Source organism: Hippoglossus hippoglossus, chromosome 16 (assembly GCF_009819705.1).
Source record: "Hippoglossus hippoglossus isolate fHipHip1 chromosome 16, fHipHip1.pri, whole genome shotgun sequence".
NCBI lineage: Eukaryota > Metazoa > Chordata > Actinopteri > Pleuronectiformes > Pleuronectidae > Hippoglossus > Hippoglossus hippoglossus.
In genome coordinates this window covers 19,334,740-19,352,686 of record NC_047166.1, presented here as the reverse complement: position 1 = coordinate 19,352,686, position 17,947 = coordinate 19,334,740, and the positions used below count along the sequence as shown (strand labels likewise).

At 40.8% G+C, this 17,947-nt stretch overlaps 2 protein-coding genes across 4 annotated transcripts in view; one reads left to right on the top strand and one right to left on the bottom strand.

The window, feature by feature from the left end:
* Positions 1–679: 679 nt before the first annotated feature.
* Positions 680–9,613, bottom strand: abhd5a (abhydrolase domain containing 5a). Its single transcript, XM_034609934.1, has 8 exons — positions 9,475–9,613; positions 8,827–8,868; positions 7,235–7,320; positions 6,717–7,092; positions 3,183–3,337; positions 2,726–2,837; positions 2,363–2,549; positions 680–1,277 (listed from the first exon to the last, which is right to left on the bottom strand). Exons 1-8 carry the CDS (start codon positions 9,504–9,506, stop codon positions 1,188–1,190), a joined length of 1,080 nt encoding a protein of 359 aa, XP_034465825.1. The 5' UTR covers positions 9,507–9,613; the 3' UTR covers positions 680–1,187.
* Positions 9,564–17,947, top strand: part of ano10a (anoctamin 10a) — a 25,695-nt gene continuing 17,311 nt past the window's right edge. For 2 of the 3 annotated variants that reach the window (XM_034609929.1, XM_034609930.1), the window contains exons 1-7: positions 9,564–9,774; positions 12,408–12,563; positions 12,635–12,832; positions 13,682–13,816; positions 15,185–15,304; positions 16,143–16,327; positions 16,523–16,907. In XM_034609929.1, the coding sequence (XP_034465820.1) occupies positions 9,579–9,774; positions 12,408–12,563; positions 12,635–12,832; positions 13,682–13,816; positions 15,185–15,304; positions 16,143–16,327; positions 16,523–16,907 (1,375 nt within the window). In that variant the 5' untranslated portion in view covers positions 9,564–9,578. Of the gene's footprint in view, positions 9,775–10,226; positions 10,263–12,407; positions 12,564–12,634; positions 12,833–13,681; positions 13,817–15,184; positions 15,305–16,142; positions 16,328–16,522; positions 16,908–17,947 lie in introns of those variants that run through there. The other variant, XM_034609931.1, reaches the window with a different exon arrangement.

Genomic DNA, 17,947 nt, shown 5'->3' with positions numbered 1-17,947 from the left:
AAAAGCATCAAATTGTGGGAATTGTTGGGTGTATATAATTTTCAAGGTCAGGAACTTACTATGTAAAGAGTCTTGAGATAATGTATGTTATGATTTGGTGCTATACAAATAAAATTGAAATCGTATTATCATTTGGCCCTAACTTCATTAACACTGTATGGATCACTTCTGTACAGTGGAAAATCTTTGGCACTTCTCTACTAACACACCGTCACACAGGCAAACTGTAAACTCTATGCAGGCTACAGGAAAACAAACGTTATATGTCTTGTAGTTTTCAGCTCATTGCTGGGCTAGACTAATGCTTATCTGGATTCATTCACAATTAATGCAGTGGAAATTAAATTTGAGTAAAACAACAGAGCATGAAAAAATTCCAGAGAAGAGACGCTACAGAAAAGAACATTACTGGCAGCAGATTCATTTATAGCCGCTTCCTGGTGCTGATGCAGTGGAACTATATACTGATGAGTATATTTCCTGTCTGTATCAGAATATATGGAAAAACCACAATGCACAGATCAAGCTCTGTACAGGAAGTGTAACTGAGCTCTTTGAATGCAGTGACATTGATTCTGTTTCAGTCTGATGTACTTTAGGGTGTACTAATTATGATATTTTCCATATCATTTATTTATATATATATATATATATATAACATTATGAAATGAAACTCATAAATTGTTAAATGTATATTTATCAGTTATATACAAATTATTGCACGTTTGTATCAGGAAAACAGTAGGAAATATTAAAGGCCACATATGGACGAAGATGTGCTCAACGCTGAATGAAGGTTGTTTCTTCACTGCATTAGGAGGCAGTTCTGAGAAAATACTGTATGACTAAAGCCGAAACAGATTAACCAAGACGTTACAGCTGTGGTTTGTGCTTTAGAATGTAGCATGTGACGTCAGCCCATATCTTCGAGTAGGAAGGCTGTTAAATAGCATTTAAGAGTGGACTTGATCCATCATATCATATTTACCAAATTTCTAAGAACATGACTGAATTCCCTGGTCAGTAGATACAACTTGTGAGCATCAGTGTGATCCTCCTTTTAGAATATTCTTATGTACAAACACTCCTTATTCCTGTGGTTCTACACCAGCTGCCTAGGTGATGTGCGTGGTGTTACTGGTGCTCCCCTTTTTCTCCAGAGTTCAATGGTACGGCTCGTCTCTTCTTCATGCCACTTTTTCACACGCTTGCGACACTCTGTGGTTGAAGTCCTCTGACTGGTCGGCATACACATAGTGTCCGGCTCCACGGATCGTCTGCACAGAGAATTTAGTGAGGAAGAGAAGCAGGTGACTGGAAACAGGAAGCTATGAACAGAGGCCAAATGAACTACAGTTTGAGCTTAAAAGCCAGGGTGTCTTTGGTTTAATACCCATCTTATATTTCAGTTCTTCTATGGGAGCATACTGTATCTTTATTGGATTTTTTCACTGCAGAAAAAGGACATATGTTAGCAAAACCATTAAAGACCACCTTGTTCATCTTGGGTGCCTTACACATGTACTTAGAGCTGTCCACGTGTGATCAGATCACTCAGGACGGATGTTAAATCCAAGTCTGAACAGGGACTAAATGAAGGTGTAAATTAACATACCAAATAATTTAAAGATGATTTTAAGACATGAGTTTTTAAGAAAAGGAAGTAGATAAATGGAATTCCATTATTCACTTTATTACATCTGTCCTTTTCCTACTGACGCATGGCAAAATGTCTGTGAAAAAGGTCTATAGCTGACTTGAAATAAATGAGTGTATCAAGTGGGAGAGAAGGATTATCCACTGCGTACAGCAATGCCAGCAAGTCGTTCTTGTGACTTTACGAACCGACAACTGAACTGTACTTACATTTTCCTTTATGAGGTCTGTAGAAGACTGATTTGTTTCAGCACAAACTGTACAAATATGATATTCTTCAGTATCCACAGAAACAGGCCTATTTCCCAAGAAACTGCAAAAACTTTAGTTGAACACCCAATTCTTTGTATGAGCACAAGTAGAAAGTGATGACGTTTTACATTTACCCAATAGTTACAACAGCCTTACCAGTAAAGCCTTTTCTGACTTTTGATCAATAAAATACAATAAATACATAAACTATTATATGCTATTTCATCTATTTACCATAAAAAAAACAAGTCATCAGAGATGATGTGTAAAAGGCTATAATCTTTTGCTACAATCACAGTGGCATGAAGTTTATATATTTCTGTCATTAAACCCAAAATATCAAAGGACACTTGTCGACTACCTAATTAACATAATTGTGAACCTCATAACAAGATTCTGAATTATGTGCATGACTTCATTTCCTTTTCTGTCCACCAGGACACTTTAAACTCACAATGATCTCCACATGAGAGTGTGGTCTCATCTTTTTGATGGTGCAGCCTGAGTTGCTGTCGACACTGGACCGGGAGCCGTAGATAATGGTGATGGGGATTTGTGGCTGCAGCTGGTCCATCCTCTGCAGCATTGGTCTCTTAGCCCAGCCATAGGGAATGGTCATATTCTTAAAAGCTGTTTCTCCACTGTGAACAAACAAGCAGTTGAACATGATGATGTCAAGACATACAAGTGAGCAGTAAAACTGAAATGAAAGTCAACTGCAGCAAATGCAATGAAGTGCTTTCATTCCAGTTATTTACATGAGCAGCGAGAATGAGGCTTGGCAGGGAAACAGTAACAGAGGCAGCGAGAGACAGACCTGGGGGTCTGCACATTCAGGTGGTAGATGTACTCTGACACAGTGTTGTCACTGAACATGGAGGAGAACTTCCTCTTGAAGTCAGGTCTCAGAGTTTGGACAAGGGTGGGACCTGCAGGGGCCACACAAGAGATGCTGGGACAATGGGAAGGGTCACAGTGCACACAGGTACCAGGGTTTCACCTTAAATATCTTCTGGACCAAATCATAATAAATCAGCTTTACAAGAATACATGTGCATTCATGTCCTCATCATATCTCAAGTATTGATAAGTTGTCAATCATATTTATTTCAGTAAATTTTATACAGCTTATAATATATTTGGTATTTTTCAAACATTGTCAGTCTATGCCTCAAATGTTCTGTTTTACCCTGTAAAATGATGTACTCATACATTTGTATATTCATACCCTCTTCTTTCATCTATCTTTTACCAAGTCATTGCTCCAGTCTTACCCAGTGGTCCGACCAGTCGCAGGCCAGCCAGGGGGTTGAACGGGCTGAACATGGCCCCAAGGGCTTTGATCCACACCGGGATGGGACGGTCAGACTCTTCTGTGTCTGGGCGCTCAGGAAAGCCCCAGGGCTCCACCAGAACTATCTGCTTGATTCTGCAGGCCAGAGACAAAAAACAATGTGTGCTTTTTGGACTATTTAATGTTCCGTTATGTGAAATAGATTAAACAGACCTGTGAATATATCTTAATATAAAATAAAATGAAAAGTTAAACATTTTGAGAAATAAGCTTTGTGTAGCTTGTGTGTCGCAGAAAGACTGGAAACAGGTGGAAACTACAAACCAAGCTCTGTCTAATGGTAAAATCTGCCTACAATTAGCACTAAGCTAAATACAAAATGGACAAGTTATGTCTTGTTTGATCACTGTGGACATAAAAACTAAGTGTAAAAATTCTTCTTCATCTTATTGGCTACCAGACGTTGCCAGGCAACCATCTGACATCTCGAGGAAATCAAGGGCAAGCGAAGGTAATGGTGTCCTGCCACCAGCTTAATTAATAACAGAAATAAGTGTGTGAGGATCAATCTTCTCATCTTCTGTAACTTTAAGCCCTAATGCTGCTATGGCCTCGTGGACCACTTTGTACCCCAGCTTCTTAACCTTCTCATACTCTTACTGTCAGCTGGAATTGCCAACTGATAGCAACTGTTTCTGGAGCCTAAAACCCCACAGGGTCTTGGCTTTGTTGTTCTTAACCACTTTCTATGATATGTCCCATTAGGACTTGAGTTCTTCTAATCCAAACTCAGAACAGTTGTTCCTCAGTGTACGCTGTCCCAGCATGCATCTTACACTACTGGGTCCTGTCTGCTGTGGTATATGCCAGCCTCTGTGGATCAGGTGCTTAAGGCCTGTTCTCATGCTGTCATGATCAGAGTGTCATCCTTCATGTCGGCCTTACAACATACGGAGGACCTTGGCCTTCCATGATATCTCTTCCTCATCATCCTCTCGTCATATGTAGCCTAATGCAGACTCTTAGCAGTTCATCCTAGGGACCCATCTTCATAATATATTCATGGATGCTCTGTGTTTCATTTTGGGGTGGTGGACTTATAGTGGAACCCTCCATGCAATGATTTTTGCAGGAGTTTCAAGGAGTCTTTGTAATTTGACATCGAGCTGGATCTGTCTCCTGCTGTGGCCAGCTTCATGGTGACTGTTAAGGCGACACGCTGATGGCTTGGGTCTCCCTACCAATGAGCTGGCTTCTCAGCACCTGCCCTGTGGAGCTATTTAGGATACCCAGGTACTTGTAGCTGTCCTGTATGTCTGTTATCCCCTCCCCTCTCTTTGCCACTATGCACCCACACTTATCCAGTCCAAATGACATCCTGATGTGCTCACTGTAAATCCTGATGAGGTGGACAAGTGAGTCTCATTCATTTCTGATGTACAACTCGTTGACATTATCCAAGAGGTGGCTGATGGTCACTCCACTTCTGAATCTGTATCCATATCCATTCTTTGCCCTGATCTGGCTCACGGGGTTCAGCCATATGTTGAACAGGCTTGAGATGACCTGTGTAATGGCCTTAAGGTTGACTTCCAGGTTTTTTTTCCATAGCCACATTGAGTTCTCGATGGCGGTTTTCATTGCGCTGTTAGCCTTGTATTGTACCAAGCAATCTAGTATCCATGTGTAAGGCACAGAGGTTTTCTTGTCGTCAATCAAGGCTGTGCAGATTTGATCTGTCTAGTCTTAGAGATTCAGGTGATGATGACCGAGGCCTTTCTGAGTTTTGCTCACACAAATCACCAAATGACAGGGAGGGAAAATTGTGAATTATTATCCAAACTGTGGTTCAATTTGACCTCCTGTACTTTTTGTAGTTGCATGAGAACAGTTTTCCTCTTCCCTCAATTCTTTACTTCCACATAAATTGGTTTTGATGATTTGGTTAAAATTGCTGTTGTGTCCACAGCCTGTCCCACCATCAGACTGCTGTTTCTTGCCTTGTCTGTTGTAGCGATGTTGTTGTGCTTTGTGAGTACAGTGCTAAACCGGGAAGAATAATATCCAGAGCTCTAAAAACAAGTTGTTTTGTACTTATATTAAACAGTGAATGAGTACCAGTAAACTCATGTTCTACTGTCATCACATACACTGGGTGATAGACAAAGAAAACTTCAGTTAATACTAAAACCCATCCATTGCAAAACTGCAGCTCATTGTTCAACATTACACAGTAAAAATCACTTTAGACCTCAATTTCTAATCTGACGTTTCTTTCTGTCGGTAAACAGCATCTTTGTGTTTAGGCCATGGCATGAACAATGAGCAGTTAGCTAATATGACGACATTATGTCCCTGAATAACAGCATCTCCTGTTTTAACCTAAAGGCCATTTACAGTAATGGGTGAAAAGTAGGAGTTTTTAGTGTTAGTGATGAAGCAGGGAGATAAAGGATTGAGGAGTTTTTATCAACTGCTTCTTGGGTAGCACCGGGTGCCTGCTGAAGCTTGGTGCTGGAGACCCGGCAAGAGGGAGTGATTTAGGAGAGATAAGAGTTAAGTGGGGGTAGAGATGCATGGAAGAAACTGCTGATATCCCTGGCTACCAGCACCTACAACCACACTGCTACAACTATATCCTGTACAGATGCTGGCATGTTTTTCTACGGTCATGTTAACAAACCATGTTCAATGCAGAGGGTTTTTTCGGCTTCCCGGCAGGTTCTGCTTCTTTAGTTCTTTTTCAATCAACGGTATTGCTTAAAAGGATCATTCTGGTTTATAACCAATGTGGTGTGCATTTGAGGTCCATTTAAAGGCTAGTTACAGGAGCTTTCATCCATATTATGTGGCCATCTTCAGCCGAGTTAACCTGCAATAACTGACTTTTTGGCCTTATCAAGTTGTAAATACAACACAGCATTGTCATATCTTCACCTTTTATAGTTGATGCTTCAATCTATCGATCTGAAAATATGTCTCCATCAACTCTTCAGATGCTAAATGCTCAGCAAATTGGGTACAGAGGAAGGTTTGTCAGTTATTTCCTAAGTTCTAATTTCATTCCTTACACCCATAAATAACTGTGTGGAGAAAAATGACAGCGGAAAATTGTCAAGTAGTTGCCATCAGTGTTTTCTGAAGTAGCCCGTCTAATGAGGATGTGCGGTGTTGAAAGCAAAGCAATTCTTAATGTGTTGTGTCATCAATTACTTTGCTAATATTTGTCAAAAACTGTAGACGACTCTGCTCTGTGCATGGCAGGATACACATATAAAATACTTGTCTGTAAGATTAATCTAATAAACCTGCCAGCTACCTCTTAACGTTGGCCAGGAAGTCTAATTAGCTGAATGTTCCAGAGTGAATCACATCATCTTAGCGTATAACTCGTTTAACTTTTATCACACTTAAAATCGCTCATATCAACAAGATCAGCCCCAATGATGAAATAGTTTTAAATAAAAAAATATTGCTTCAGTAATATAACAGAAATCACATAATCTGCACCCACCTGCCTGGATACTTAATGGAGTATGACACAGCCAGGTATCCTCCCAGGTTGTGTCCCAGCAGTATCATGGACTCCAGACCTTCTTTAGCTCTCCATTGCTCAATAGACTCCACAAACTGGTCCTCTACCTCTTGTGCGTCTGAAGAGAACAGAGGTCTGCTGCTCTGACCAAAACCCAGCAGGTCCAGAGCAAAGACTGGCCGACACTGAGAGAGAGCATCCAGGTTCTGGGCCCAAAGGCCCACACCAGCGCCGAACCCATGGAGCAGAACCAAAGGGGTTTTGTCTTTCACACCGACACTGCTAAAGCTCAAGGTCCACAGCAGGTTGTCACTGGATATGGGGACATACTGTTTGGAGAAAGAACTGTCTACACCTGGCAACACAGCAAAGAGAGGAATGACAAGGTAAATTTGGAAAAGATGATTAAAGATGATTATTTCCTTTTATCACCTGAACTCCTACACACGATGTGGTACAAACATGCACAACATTAGAGGCGTAGGACTGATCCTTACATCGGAGCATCATGTCCTCTGCAGCCTGTAGCTGGCTCTGAGAAGTGGGGCACCATGATGGGAGCCAACTGGGGATCCAGCACCACCTACACAGATAGAAGGTTTATGAGCACCATCCTCATGAACCAGAGGGTATACAGGGACACTATGTCACACAGAGATGGAGAAAAACAGAGAAATAAACCAGCTGATTTTATGGTATGAATTCAGGAATTTTTATTAAAAACAACACATGACAGCATCAGGACTGAATGTTAGTGTTTATTATGATTATGAGCCTAAAATCCAATATCCTCTATATCAGCTGCTCAGTGTTACTCTGAACTAGACAGAGGGTACTTCCCAAATATCATAGACTCTGGACACAGTGTGGTTTTAAAGTTGTAAAAAACATTGATGATGAAAGATATCTTTTGTTATTTGGTTCAATCTTGGACTTAAATACGATAAATCATTTTAACAGCTCAGTGTAGCCTGATGAACTAACAACGTGAAACAAAGTTTCTGCAGGAGAAACGAAAGGCAAACTTGACCTCATTCCCACACTGACTTCATGTGGTCCATTCCACACACGTTTACACCACATGGAATTACCCATTTACTATGTGCATATTATTACTATTACTTCTACCTGTAAGTGACTCTAAATGAAATTCTCAATTTCATACACACATGCTACATCCTCCTTACCTTGTAATGTTACTGTGTCTGCACCTCCTACACAGACTCACCTGCACCACCTCTATAAATTGTGTTTAGGACAAATTACCCTTTAATGTGATCTGATAAATGTACTACTAGATATTTCACAAAAAGTGATGGATAGGTGTTTCTAATATTTTTACTACCCTCTGTGATATAACTGGACTAGACAAAATATGATAAAATAATACGTTTTCCAGCCTCACAAAGTATGACCTCTAAAATAACCACAGTTTTGTAAAAAAAAAACATAACTTCAAGGTAGGACTTGTTGCAGTGCTGTTGTTTTTGACTGGATTCATTATAGCCACAGTGGGTTCACCTGCTAATAAACTGCTAACTGTTGATATTGATATAATGTTTGCCAACAGCTGGAAAGTGCATTGTGCAAAGTGTTTGATAAACCAGGAAGTTAATCAAAACAATATATTGCAGGTTCCTATTCTCTAACACCGGAGATGGACAACTGGAAAGTACAGGACCATGCGTGTGTGTCTAATATTGTTTATTGACAAAAACCTAATTGGAAATTCATAAAATGACACATTTATTACCTTATGTTTAAAAGGTTATCTATGGTTATGCATAAATAAAAAGTTTAACTGCAGTTCACTAAATGTCTCTCACTTTTCTGAGAGGCCCATTACACATGCAATAGAGGTTTCAAGTTTCTTCATCGCACTTGTGTAAGTTGCACCCTGGAACATTGTTGGAGAAACTTTATCCTTCAGCCTTCCAGTGTCAAACTCTGTACCTACATCATTCTGCAGAGAGAAGCTCAAACCTCCAGTAAGTAAAAAGTAAGAAAACCTCCTTCCTAAGTGGACAGGGACTTGATCATTAACAACGAGAGCAGAAGAGATGTGTGGACGCTCAGAGGTCCGACTTACTTCATTGTGGTGTCCACGTAGCTCCACACACTGCTGACCATACTGTGAACACAAGCAACAGACAGCATTCTCTGAACAACGCTGCAGCCATAGTGAAACAAGAAGTGAAAGAAGTGGACGAGGACAAACAGCAGCGGCTGAGTAGTGACAGGGTATAGTTACAGTGGTCTGCCATGAATATCTCTATATGTGCAACTCACATGTGCCTGTGCAATGCATTGGCTCATATGCACTCCCTTTCACTGTATATAAACTGTATGTATTAGTTCAATTTCATGAATGTGTTTCATATTTCCTTGTACTGCATGTTCACCTATTATTACTTTACTGATGTCTATTTTTTGCTTGTCGTCATCTCCTCTGAACTATAATCTATGACAGATCAAATGTGTAAACATGTGAGCTCTGTGTGTTTCTCCCTCCAGTGGCATGCCAGTGTTCATGTGTGTTTACTCGAACTTCAGCTGGTGCCGGACTTTTGTCAACTAGTTCAGCTTTGCCAGTGTGTGACATCATGCAGGTACATTTTTCCTGGATTACTCAGAACTACACAGAACTACACAGAACTACACAGAACTACTCAGTACCGCTGTAACAACGATTAGACGTGTTGACTGTCGCTCATGAGTGTTTGGAGAAAGTACTCACCCTCTGCTCACTGTCACCGCGCGATCGGCCATACTGCCACAACACTTCTGTGAAGCGCCTCGCGGTCACGTGTGCGGGCAGCCTCTTACATTAGGTCACTATGAATGAAGACGCTTGATTTACTGTCTGGGGAGGAAGGGGGGGGGAGGCCCCGCTCCGCACACACGCCCGGGAAGCGGCAGTCCCCGCCCGTGTCGGCGTTTCTTTTCTCGTCCGTGCTGAGAAACGAGCGCACTCAGCGTCAGAAGCGTAATGCGGAAGTAGCTGCGCTGTCAAACCCAAACAGAGAAGAGGGCTGCGGTGAGTAGAGAAATAACTGTTGTTCTTCATTTGGACACGTGAACCGCTTATACACGCGCTGACACCACGGCACGTGTGTGTGTGTGTGTGTGTGTGTGTGTGTGTGTGCGCACATGAACATGAACAAATGTTGTGTTATGTCCACACGAGCAGCGGCATGAACAGTACAAGTTACAGTAAGAGGACGTTTGCGGATGTGACAGCTCCTCTGGGTGCAGGAGCCTCCACACACACACACACACACACACACACACACACACACACACACACACACACACACACACACACACATTAGAGATATGTAGTTTATACACCAATCTGACTGTTCACACATCAGCAGCTCACCCGCCCCGAGGCAGGAGCACACACACACTCACACACACATAGATCAGGGTGAGAGCCAAACTGCAGACAGACAGACACACACACACACACACACACAGAAAGACAGTACAGAGCTACACAGAGAGCGAGCAAGAGAGATCAGGGTAAGTATCGAGCTACATATTCTCTCTCACACACACGCTCATTACATGTTGATTCCTTATAGGGAATGAATCCTGCTCACTCCCCTTTAATGCTCTCGTCACTGACACGCGTCGCTGCCACATAACCCCTGTTCCCCCCCCCCCTCCCCTCCCCCTGTATGAGTCGATCAGCTGTTTCTGTCAGTAGACTGCCTGTCATCTGTTCTCCAGGCCTCAAGCCTCACAGTTTATGGATCTGCGATAAATCAATTGACCGTGCACATGTGATATTATCATTGATTCGACTAGTGATGATGAGGTCATGCTGTTAGTCAGAGTTCAGTGTACATACCAGGGTGGAAACACCCTGACACTCCTTCTGTAAACCTCAGTGAGATATAGATGAACAGTCTATGGTGCAGAGTGAAGTTAGAAAGCTTCATCCTACCTGGTTTATCTGCAATGAAGATTTTATAGTCATTGTTTTTCAATGAAACTGATTTTGCTTCATCACTTCACATTGCATGTCGGCTATTTCAAAGGTTTGTTCAAAATAACGTTTCAAAATAAAAGCTCTGTAATTCAGATCAATATTAAGCAAAGTAATCTGGTGGTGATTGACCATGTTGCCAACTGCTGCTGTAGTTCATCCGAGGATGTAGAAGAAGACATGATCAACTCGGTCCGCAGACTGACAGTTAGCACACTGTCATTTACTGCTACAGAGCACTGGTTGCCTGTTAATTCAATTTGTATTCATATTGAAGGAATTGTCTGTACAAATCAAACAAAACTGGGCACTGCACTTCCCTGGGCCTTTAACAATACTTGTACCAAGTGTGAAGCAGATAAGTTGAACAGTTTACAAGATATGTGTTCTACACACAGATAGAAAGTCTGTGGAATTAATAGGTTGATTATTCCCTTTATTTTACACTTTATTAGGAACATGATGGGTAGTTCATCTCAAACGGCTTCAGTTCTTCATGTCATTGATTTCACAAGCTGTTGGAAACTTTTCCTCTGAGATTCTGCCCATGTTGACGGGACTGCATCACATCGTTTGTGCAGATCTGTTAGCTTCACATTCATTCTGCCAATCTCCTGCTCTACCACATCACTAAGGTCTTACTGAAGTTAATTGAATTGACTGTCGTGACAACAGTTTAGGTTTACTTTGTGACGTGGAGTATTATCCTGCTGGAGGTAGCCAATAAAAGATGGTAAACTGTGGCTATAAAGGGATAAACAGTTCTCAGATAGGCAGTGACTTTCATATGATTAATTGGTATTAAGGGTCCAAAGTTTGTCAAGGAAACATTCCCAAAACCATTACATCATCATCACCAGTAGCCTGGACTGTTGACTCAAGACAGTTTGGCTTCATTGATTCAAACTGTTGACTCCAGATTTCTGAGTCCACTATCTATAGCCTCAGCAGAAATCCAGATTCGCTTCCCAGTCGTAAACTGTCCAGCATTAGTGAACCCGTGTCCACTGCAGCCTCAGGTTTCTGTTCTTGCAGGAGTGGAACCTGACGTGGTCTCTGCTGCTGTTGTAGATCATCCACCTTAATGTTGGACGTGTTGTTTATTCTGAGTTCTGCTCACCAAAATTGTAAAGAGAGGTTATGTGAGTTACCGTAGCCTTTCTGTTGGCTCCAGCCAGTCTGACCATTCTCCTCTGACCTCTTTCATCAACACAGAACTGCTACTCACTGGATAGTTTTTATTTTTGGCTGGAGATTGTTGTGGCTGATAGGATAATCGCCTTGTGAAAAGGTTGTGTCATTCCTGTTAGACTAGGCCCTTTGTTCCACATTATCACTGCTCTGTTATATTATTGGTACTTCAATTTCTTTTGATTGAACTTGGTGCACACTTGGATACTTTGTGTGTTTGGTAGTGAATGTCAGCGATATCAGAGAAATTCAGTGGTTATCATTGAGTTCTGAACTTTATGTGTGAAAAGCCTTTGTTTTTGTGTACGTCAGCCCCAAAGTGTCCAGTGGTCAAATACCACCAACAACCTAATTAAGTTTTCAGAGAAATAAAAAGTGTTTTATATCTTTTTACATTCATGAAATTACTTTAATCAGATTTATGGCTGGGAAACAAATAGAAAAACACTTCTTCACTTGTCATTTCACACTCCTGTCTTGTGCAGGCACTCAGGGAGAAGGGATGTCGCTGCAGAGGCCATCAGTAGACAGCAGTGGCTCCACGTTCACTCCTCTAGTGGTGGTGGAGCTGGCCTCAGATGCAAAGGAGGAGGCAATTGGATGGCTGCTGGGCAGGATAAGAGACAAACAGCAAAATGGAGGTAGAGTTCTCTTTCTCTCTCCTAACATTTAATTTTTTCATCCAGTGTTTTTAATCCTGCCATTTTCCCAGGTGCTGAGATGCTGGTGGAGCAGCTGGGCCCTGGGGTCGGGGCTCAGGAGAAGGAAAACCCCAACATGTTCCTAGTGGGGGCCTCTTGGCAGAGGCTGCTCTCTGGTGCTGAGGAGGTGGGCCTCTTCAAGGAGTTCAGTGATGGATCCATGAGGGCGTTCACCTCCACCAACAAGCACAACTTCAAAGACTTTAAAGGTGAAGTTTAGGGGAGCTCTGCATGAAGGCCATTGTTTGGTTTGTGAATATTTCTGCTTTAGAATAAAGTTTAAAACTGTAGCTTAAGTTGCACCAGGATATGTTTGGTAAGTTAAACCTTAATTTATTTGTTATTGATTGTTTTTTCTAAAGATTATTATTTCAGTATATTTCCGTATGACATGCAGAGATGATCTTCTGCCTGAATTGAACTGTGGACACTGCTGTGATGTTACGTGACCTGTAACTGTTTCACCACCAGGGTTCTTCTATTAATGGTATTTGAAAGCACACTGATTAAAAAACCCTGGTTTGACACTTATTTGTTAATTTTACCAAACAATGATAACTGATCAAAAATTGACTTAGTTTATTTCTTGATTAGCTTGTCGACAGAATGATTAATCAATTTTTTTGCAAAAAATGTGAAAATTTACAATTTTCTCTGTTATACATCAATGTTAATCTAATCTCTTTGGTTTTTGGACTTTTGATCAGACAAAATATTCAAACATGAATGTCACTCTGGGCTCCGAGAAACTATAATGCGTATAATTCACTTTTTTATTTTATTTTGAAGAAATAATAATGAAATCATTATTGTATAATTAAATGCTGTTGGATATTGCCTGTTTGGAGCATTGCTGAATTATACCCACTTTTCTAAACTAGTTTATGTCTAATCATGACAATTGAAGACTCACACAATGCTTCAAAAGTCAATTGAATTGTAGTTTCAGAACAAACAGTGGTCTCTGTAATTGTCACACTCACCCTGCACTGTTGGTTACACTGTTACATGCCTGTCTTTTGAGTGTCATGGTGACTGTTTATCTCTGACCCGCTCAGGTGATGGAGACAGTTTCCTCAGCATGGCCGAGTGCCAGTACATCATTAAACATGAGCTGGACACCTTAAGAGCCAAAGATGAAACTCATGTTCCAGGATACACACAGGTCAAGCTCTACCCTGGGAAGTCTATCGGTAAGTGTCTGTCTACGCCTCAAGCTAATTCAGGCCACTTTTGGCACCTTTGGTTGACATGTGGTATCGCTATGGCTTACTTGTGGCCAAGATCTGGCAAACAGCAGTAGATTGCCCAAGTGCCATCCTTCCTTGCGGTCTGTGGGCTGAATGTGGGATGTGGTCCAAATCTGGGCCAAAACTGTTTTGCTATGTGGGGATCTCTCCTAATGTGTCTGGTACAAAAGCAGATGTGGTTATTTTATCCATGAACAAGTTCTTTGATTTTCCTATAAATTAACTACATCTCATCATCATCATCACCAGACCTATTAGCACTCAGCTAATCAGTTAGTCCACTCAACTTTCTGATAAATATTTAATCAGAAACATTCTCTGGCTGAAGCTTCTCTTCAGTGAAGATTAATTACTCCTTTCTTCTTTTTTTAATATTTTCATAAATATAAAAAATGATGGTTTATGATGTTTGTTAGACAAAATAAGTAATTTAGAGATGTCACCTTGGACCAATGAATCACTTAATGGGCCTTTTTCATTAATGGTGCTACAGACTAAACCCTGATTGACTATATTCAGTGAATTAATGCAGAACATAAATAACAGTTAAATGCTGTTCTAAATGGATGATGAATGCTTTTCAATTATCTGACACCAAACATATTGTGGCATATTTACATTATTTCATCCATATATGCATTACATATATTTTGTTAGTAATTGTAATGATTATAAGTTGTAATTAAATAAGGCAGTAAAACTCTGCCTTCACCAGACTAAACCCAGTATGTCTGCCTGTGGCTGCAGTATGGAAACAATAAATATGCAAATGCTGTGAAATATTCCCAACATGAGATAAGAAAGCAATGAACTTTCAGTGGAGATAGGCTGCCTCTATTCAGTGCCTGTCTTTGAAAAATGGTGTTAAAGCAGAATGTAATCATTTTCGACAAATGATGCACTCAAAGAATGGCAGATAAAATGATAGAGCTTTCATGTACTTCTACTTAGTCACTCTGTGTCAGACAATAGGAATTATTGCTATATAGACAGTGCACTGTGGAGAATGGGCTGGCTCCTATAGTCATTATGTGCCTGTACGTAAAACTTATTTTTGAAAGAAATTTAAGCTGCATTTTTAATTGTTGAGGGAGTTCAGACAAACAAAAGTGAGGGATAAAAATGCAGCAACATCTGTCTTTAATTCAAACCTCTGAGCAAATAAGTCTTTATCAAAATATCTTTGTAACTTTTCAGCTAATCATCATTTAGATTATAAAATAAGATCAGTATGGTTTGATAGTGATGGTGAAGTACATTGATTACAGAAAAATCACAACACAGGAAGTAACTATTTTCTTTCCATGTTAGTTCGCAGGATGCAGTCCAAAGGGATCTTGATCCAACTGTTTCCTCTCCACGAGAGGGAGGAGCTGAAGAGACTGTCTTTCTCCTGGTACAAGAAGGTGAAGTTGTCCCTGCAGCCTCTTGGTAAGTGGAAGAAATAGCCAGAGTGTGATCTGGGAACAAAATTGAGGAGTGGGGGTAGTTGTTTTTGAAATGTTGATTATTCATGAAAATAAATCATGGACCACAGTGGGTCTATATAAACTCTATTATTTGATAATGTCCTATAATCTTTTTTTAAATGACGTAACTTTAACTTTACTGCCTTTGCAGGAATATTTCAATTCATACTTATTCTTATTTATATATTTAATAGAAAATAATCTGAAAATGCAATATCACACCGTCCTGTCAACATTAAAATGAATAATATACTATATTATTATAGGTATTTCTTATGGTCTATTGGTAAAGTAGCATTAATCCCTTATTCCATTGTTGGCTGTTTTTCATGGTGATCACTGAAGTGTGTTTGGATTAGAGGCTGTACTCTAGACTCTAACCCACCACCACCCATTTCTTTTCAACTGAACTTGCTGTCATGTCAGTTACTCTGATGTTGGGCTGAACAGGATGCCAAATTGTTAGTTGAGCTGTTGTTTGCAACCTGCTGTCATCCCTTTTAACAAGCAGCCTAACTGACAACTCAGAGTAAATGTACATAAATGTTTAATAAGTTTAGATCGGGCAGTCTTTCCCAGGTTGGGTGAGGTAAAGTTGTGAAAATGGAGTTGTTCCCCCCCACCCCTATAGTAGTGGATTCATCCTAAAGCTGTTCCCCCTTTTCTACTCATTAATTGTCCAGGCAATGAAGATATATGCCCCAACCATTGACTGGGGGGTCTAGAGTTCCAGCTCAGGGCTGTTCCTTACCTTGATGGATGTTTTTATTCCTCTTCTCTTATTTCTCCTCTGTCCCCAGATGACATCAGGCACTACTATGGTGAAGGCCTGGCCTTCTACTTTGGCTTCCTGGAGTACTTCACCTTTGCCCTGCTGCCTATGGCCCTCATCGGAGTACCTTACTATCTGTTTGACTGGGAGGACTACGACAAATATGTGGGCTTTGCTGCGTTTAACTTGGTCTGGTGTACTGTTATCCTGGAGGTACGGACAGTGATTTTTCAGATTTTTAAATAAATAAAATTCATACTGTCATTTTTACTACCAGTCAGTGAACTTGACTTTTAATAATTTCTAAAAAATGAAGTGATAATGCGAGCAGATGGATGGTATAAGCATATTCTGTCGTAGCTTTATTGATTAACAACAAAGTGATCAGCTGAACCTCTCCTCCACTAGTTATGGAAGCGGGGCAGTGCCTCACTAGCTTACAGCTGGGGCACACTGAGCAGGAAGAGAGCCTTTGAAGAACCTCGGGCTGGTTTCCATGGCGTCCTTGGGTTCAACCCTGTGACGGGCCGTGAGGAGCCTCTCTACCCCAATGCCAAGAGGCAGCTGCGTGTCTACCTTGTGTCCCTGCCCTTTGTCCTGCTCTGCATCTACCTGTCCCTCTACGTAATGATGATCTACTTCCAAATGGAAGGATGGGCACTGACAGTGCACGACGAGGATCCCACATTCTGGACCGGCATACTGTTGTTCATCCCCAGTGTTATCTACGCTGTGGTCATAGAGATTATGAACCTCATCTACAGATATGCTGCGGAGTTCCTTACAGAGTGGGGTGAGTTGTTACTTGACACTAGAGTGTCGATATAGAAACAACATACATCAAATCAGACACTGACATCAACTGATACTTTAAAATAGTTATGAAGCTGAAATCCTCGACATTATCTTTCTCCTGAATCTCAGATGTGACATTTAGCTGCTTTTAACTTAAAGGACAGTGGATATGTTCAGGTTTAGGACCTTTTGTTGGAAAAATAAGCAATTTGAAGATCTCATCTTAAAGGTTCAGTGTGTAAGATTTAGGTGAAAGGGATCTATTAGCAGAAATTAAATATAAAAATAATCGTAGTGATATTTTCACTATTGTGTTTCCTCTAAATTGTAAGGATTGTTGTTTTCTTTACCCTAGAATGGGTTGTATTTAAATACTTTATATTTACATTGCGAGTGGGTCCTCTCTGCAGAGCCCACCATCTTTTGTTACAATAGTCCAAACTGGACAAACTAAACACCTTTTGAGTTTTTATGACAACTGAAGGCTACCACAGGTTCTCTTTCATGTTTGGAAGGGAAGGGTGAGTTGAGGGGTATTCAGCTGCAACGTTCAACTTAACCACTAGATGTCACTAAATTCTACACACTGAACCTTTAAAACCTAAATAAGGTTTTGTTGCAACTCTAGATAAAATCACTGATTACAGCTTCCATGTTGGTCCAAAATCTGGTCTTCCCAGTCAAAAACCTGTGTACGTGCACAGAGGTTTTAAAGAGAAAACCATCATCCTCTTCAAGGAACCACACACCTGCACATGTTTCACTTATTTTTACTTATTCAGAATGATCACCTCAGGTTCAAAGTTGGCTGGAGCTATGCTGTTAGTTAAGTAAGGTCACTAAACTATAGTTACCAGTAAGAATAAAGGAGGAAGTCATTTCATCTGGTAAGTGCAACAAGCTAAGAGGGTGAGGGAGAAATGTAAATCCAGCCCAGTCTGTACAAGTTTTGCTACACCAGCTGCCACGAACTGGGCCACTGCCACAAGTGCAACATATTGCATTGTATCAGCCCAGTCAGTGCAACACAGTTTACAA

Bases quoted from the DNA above. Each gene is read 5' to 3' on its own strand.
- abhd5a (XM_034609934.1), bottom strand. From the start codon at position 9,506: ATGGCCGATCGCGCGGTGACAGTGAGCAGAGG. The intron at 2,550-2,725 runs GTCTGTCTCTCG...GTTTGTTCACAG, and splicing joins CTGAATGTGCAGACCCCCAG to TGGAGAAACAGCTTTTAAGA. The intron at 1,278-2,362 runs GTGAGTTTAAAG...TTCTCTGTGCAG, and splicing joins ACTCTCATGTGGAGATCATT to ACGATCCGTGGAGCCGGACA.